Genomic DNA, 5,509 nt, shown 5'->3' on the forward strand with positions numbered 1-5,509 from the left:
TATGTATGTATTTATTTTATAGTAATGTTGTTAGGTGCCATCGAGTTGGTACTGATGCATAGTGACCTTTTGCACAGCAGAACGAAACACTACATAATCTTGGGACAACCTCACTACTGCTGCCACGCATGAGTCCATCGATGCTGCCACTTGGCCAATCCACCTTACCAAACATGATATACTTTTCCAGTGACTGGTCCCTCCTGACAATATGTCCAAATTACCAGAGATGAAGTTTGGCCATCTTGGGCTCTCCGGAGCACTCTGGCTACACTTCTTCCAAAACGGATCTATTGGTTCTTTTGGCAGCCCATGGCACTTTCAATATTCTTCTCCAACACCATAACTGAAAAGCATCAATTCTTCTATGGTTTTCCTTATTCACTGTCCAGCTTTCACATCCATATGAGGTTATTGAAAATACCATGGCTTGGGTCAGGCGCACCTTGGTCCTTAAGTTGACATCTCTGCTCTTCAACACTTTAAAAAGTTCCTGTGCAGCAGCTTTGCCCAATGCAAAGAAAGAAATATAGTCTATGGATAATGGTCATTTTGATTGTTACAAAACACTATCTAGTAAGTGCTACATAGTCACACTATTTCATAGCACATGGGAATAAATGGAAAGTATGCACTCTGTTCTATGATGATTCAAGCAATATTCAGGCTATGGCCAAACCCTTCATACACAACAATAAGAAAGCAATGTGAAATACTGGCACTCCTCTTCTGGTAAGACTCTTATATCACCTCTGTAAAACCTGGGTTAGGGACTGAGAGGAAAATTCATATTTTCCATATTCATCTACCACAAGACCCTAGACTAATTTGTTCTTCAGTGAGTCAAGACACCACGCCTCCATTTCATTCTCTTTGAATTTTTTTCTCTAAAGTCTTACGCAGGATAATTTTGGCATCATCAGCCACTGTGTTGAGGAATTTCAAACGTAGAAAATAGGTTTTCAAAAGCTGAAAGGTAGATGGGAGACCTCCATTAGTTGAACAGCAAGCTTCAAAATATTTCATCACCTTTGCTACTATACTATCATCTTTCGTAAGTAACAAAAAATTTGAGGACTTGATGGAGCTTCTAAGCTTCGACACAGATATGCCCAAATTCTTGGCAGTCTCTTCAATGCATTTATCATCCAGACAAAAATGGCTTCGATAAAGATTCAAGCACTTCTCCTGTTCAGACAAATCAAAGCCAAGGGTAAATGATGGGTGAAGGAAGATAGACAAAACAGATGACGTCAAGGTTTCCAGCCAGAGCTTTGTTTGAAGGAAATTTCTCTTTATCTCAATGGCAGTATCAGACATGCAAGGTATCAGGAGCATAAAGATGTGACGCTTGTGAGCAGGGAGTTCTTTCAACAGTGTCTCCTCCAGTGTTGGAAAATCGAAGTCATCCAAGTCAAAGTTGGAGATCAAGAAGACATGTGTGTCAGACATTCCATTACTGCTAAGATTTGCCAGGCAGTTGTCTTGGATCTGCTGAAGGACTCTCTCTTTATTAAAGGACTTTGGTTTGCTTACCTTTTCATTATATAAATCACTATCCACCTTGGTTCTAACAAAGTAGAATTTTTTACCCATTTTTTTGATTTCCTGGGCCAATTGAACTTCCTTGTAGGTGAAACGAGTGCAGGCAATGATGATAAAGATGTCAAATTTAGCAAATTCCATTTTTTCCACATAAGTTTCTGGAAGGAAATTGGGAGTCCCAGTTCCAGGACAGTCCCAGAAGGTCACTTTGGGGTATTTTGGGTGTTGATAGGGAGTTTTCTCCATAGTAGTTTCCACAACTCCAACAGCGGCTGCCTCCTCATCGTCTTGACTCAGACCTCGTAGGGAATTGATGAAACTGGACTTCCCAGTCCCAGATTCCCCAATCACAGCCACGTCCAGGAATGCATTCTTTGCTTCCGCAAGTGCTTCCTCAATGTTGTCAACTGCATCTTTTAACTCTCCTCCCTTTAGGGCTGATTGAATAGCATTGAGCTTTTCTTGACTGAGAATGCCTCCTGTCTTATTGATTAATGTGGAGTAGCAAGAAAAAAATTGAGAATGTAATTGTTGATATTTTCCCAATAGAAAGTCCGCGATAAACTGATCCATGATAGTTAACTGTGGGAGGTCTGGAAGAATAAAGAGAATATGGAGATAAGATGAATGAAGCAGCAAAATATAAACATAAGGTTAGCATAAGAAATACACTGGTATCAAAGACCCAGTCCCATTATATCACACATATCTGTATTACTATATGAACTCATTTTCCCTGGTGACAAGTTTTTACTGATGTAGAAAAGACTACGTGTTTTCTATAGTGATTATTGCTATATTCCAGGAGTCAGCCTTTCCAACACCATGGCAGATGAATGGCCCCTAACGATTTCCATGTGCCAGTCACCACAAACTGAAAATATGTTACTTAACATAGCTAAAGGGACTTTGCTGATATGATTAAGTTAAGGATCCTGAAATAGGAAGATTATCCTGGTCATCTTATATGTTTAATAAATCAGAAAGAATTTTATGAAAGGTAGGAAAGAAGATGTGTCACAGGAACTCAGCTCCAAGCAGGTTCACTTTGGATTCAGAGAGGCTGAAAAAAATACACGTGGTGTCAAGGAGATTCATATCATTTTATTGTCTCTGAAAGTGGCCAATTTTAAGAGCTTCTCCCAAGGGGAATCCACATCAAGGAGAATCTGTTCTGTGCCCCCACCACTCCCTCCACCCCCCCACCGCCCAGGCAATAGTGTTGACCAGGCTGATATAGGTAACAGAATGAAGAAGGCAAGCTGCCAATTGTTACGTAACTTACTTATGTAAGTGGATTACATGATGCAGGTGGTTCCCGAGGCAGATGGGGTACAGCTGTACACAAGATCACTTACAAGGCCATTTGCATGAAGAGGCTGTTAGGAGGCTAGTACAAAACTATGAAGAGGTGATGTTCTAATACTTCAGGCATGACTCCAAGAGCACACATACATACTTCCATGACAGAAGATTACAGGCTGAAGGAAGATGATGGAAGCATAAGTTGGTGTGATATATTTGAAGATGGAGAAAGAGGTCAAAGCCAAAACGTGCGTATGGCCTCAAGAAACTAGAAGACAAGAGACTGGTTTGTCCATTAACCTTTCCAGAAGGATCCAGTCCTATTAACATTTGATTTAAATCATTAAGACTCATTCAGGTCTTTTTACTTCCTGAACTAAAAAAACAGTTTAAGTCACTAAACTAGTGACCATTTGTTATTGCAGCTATTCTTAACTTTTAACTATTAATATTTATTTCATTTTAAGCCACTAAGTTTATGATCATTTGTTATAGCAGCAACTGTTAATGTAGACCTATGGGCAGGGAAAATGAAGTTTGTGCTCACTACTGTAGTGATCTGATGGATTCTTTTTTTTTAATGTTTTATTGTGAATTATGTGATAGTTTACAGGGATAACATTAGCTTTACATTCATGCTATTGTATATCGTTTCATTGCTATGGTTACAATCCCCTCCATGCATTATCAACCAACCAAAGGGTATACACTACAAACCTGCCCCCTGGTCATCAGCACACAGCCCCTCTCCCTCTCTGTGTCTAAAGTCCCCAACAGCTCCATCACTCCACGTCATCGTCTCTGCCTCCATCTCAGGCATCACTGCTTCTCTGGGTAGGGTCCCGCACTCTGCTCTTCTCCCTTGATGGTCCCAGGGACCTCTGCCTCTAGGCTGAAAAAGTTAATCACGTCCCTCCTTGCTAAAAACCCTCACAAGCAGTCCTGATAACAATTATTCACTATTGTATCACAAGGGACCCATCTGCATTTCATTTCTTCAGGCCCACCTAGACAGATTGTATACTACTCAGTGGAGATTCTACCTTCCTCCACGCCCTCTAGATCTAGGTTCCCTCTTGAAAGCTTGTAAGCCAGTCACTTCTTATCTTTGTAGCCCCCACCCCCCCCACCCTTTGGGTAGTCAATGTCCAGGTTGCCCATCCCTGTCTATTCTGTGTATGGAGGGGGTGAGAATGATCTTTGCTGTAAAGATTTGTTCCCTCTTTTGAGCTACTGCATCCATAGGTGTAGGTCAAGTTCATCAAATTGTATCAGATTACTCTTTTTTCCCTCTTCTTTCTTCTTCTGGTTGAGCTCTGATCATCCAGTCATTGAAGCCAAGTCAAGTGGGTATTATCTTCAAGTGTGGGTGTTCTTGTGCATATGCCCTCTCTTCTTATCAGCTGAACACTTCACTCTCTAGTCCTCTGTGGATATGTCACTGACTCTGGGCTCAAGAGTCCCTAGGTCTTGCCACACTGCTGGTCAACCAGGTCTTTACCCGGGTTTACAGAAGTCTATTGAACATTGTAGGGCTTAGCTTGCCGCTTCATTGCTGTTTTTCCCTCACTTCCCCTTATCGGTGACAAGCGTGGTCACCAATCAGAGTGTGTATTCCCATTGAGTCTTAGTCTTGGAAGGGGGTTTGCACTGAGAGGACCCGACCACTTGCCTTGATGTCTCCTGGGCAAGCGACTTGCTTGTTCTATAGTAACAGTCGGTCTGCCTCTATTGTTTTGCATTTTTCCTGTAGGCCTTTCTTTCAAGAAGTATCTTCTGTTCTTCTAGCCACTCCAGGCTGGTCTGCTCGTCCTTTCAAGTGGATATTTCCCATCTCTGAAGATCTGGATGTGGTTCAGGTTTCCACCTATAGTCTTATGTATTGCAGAGGCTCTGCAGGAAGCCTCCTTCACTGGGCATGTTGTAGCCCCATTTTAGGTATTCCAATCAGTTATAGGCAGAAGACGGACTTACAAGCTTCCTATGGTGATGTTTCTGGCTATTCCTTTCTCTCCCCCTCCAGTGTCTATTTTATAATATAATGCAAGGAAAACCAAGATTCAAAAGACAGCCAAGCATCTTAACATTATTCCCCACTTTTCCCCATTCCAACCATGTCACAATCTCTGTATCCCAGAGCCCTGTTGTTCCAAGGTTGTACATACATCATTATTTACCTCTGTCCCATTTAGCCCATTCAAACCTGCCTAATTGTTCTCCCATCTGCTTTGTTCTTTCATTCCCCTCTCTCTTCTTGTATATTGCCCCCTTCCCCAGCACCCAAACTACCCTGTGTCTATTCCCTGCCCTGTGCTCCACCTTCCCCTCCCTCCCCTTACCCCACTCCCACATCCCAGCAACCAGCAAAGAATCCACTCCCCCTCCTTTAGTATGGGCTCTTTTTCTTCTTTCACAGTAGTGGTCTTACGCAGTAGTTCTCCTTTTGTGACTGACAAATTTCACTCAACATGATATACTTAAGGTTCATCCATGTTAGGTGGGGGCTTGCAGCTTCCTTGTTATTTTTCAAGGTAGCATAATATTCCATTGTGTGTATGTACCACAGTTTGTTTATCCATTCTTCAGTTGACGGACACTGGCTGTCTCCATCTTTTTGCTATTGTAAATAGTGCTGCTATGAACATTGGTGTGCATATAT

At 41.9% G+C, this 5,509-nt stretch overlaps 1 protein-coding gene across 1 annotated transcript; it reads right to left on the reverse strand.

Annotated features, from left to right (window-relative positions):
* Positions 1–864: 864 nt before the first annotated feature.
* On the reverse strand, positions 865–2,118 carry LOC102813763 (interferon-inducible GTPase 1-like). Its single transcript, XM_006873480.1, has one exon. It carries the CDS (start codon positions 2,116–2,118, stop codon positions 865–867), a length of 1,254 nt encoding a protein of 417 aa, XP_006873542.1.
* Between the last annotated feature and the right edge of the window lie 3,391 nt (positions 2,119–5,509).

Source organism: Chrysochloris asiatica, unplaced genomic scaffold (genome assembly GCF_000296735.1).
Source record: "Chrysochloris asiatica unplaced genomic scaffold, ChrAsi1.0 scaffold00242, whole genome shotgun sequence".
Lineage (NCBI taxonomy): Eukaryota > Metazoa > Chordata > Mammalia > Afrosoricida > Chrysochloridae > Chrysochloris > Chrysochloris asiatica.

What these genes read in the sequence shown, in the direction of transcription:
- LOC102813763 (XM_006873480.1), bottom strand. Translation starts at nt 2,118, where the DNA reads ATGGATCAGTTTATCGCGGACTTTCTATTGGGAAAATATCAACAATTA.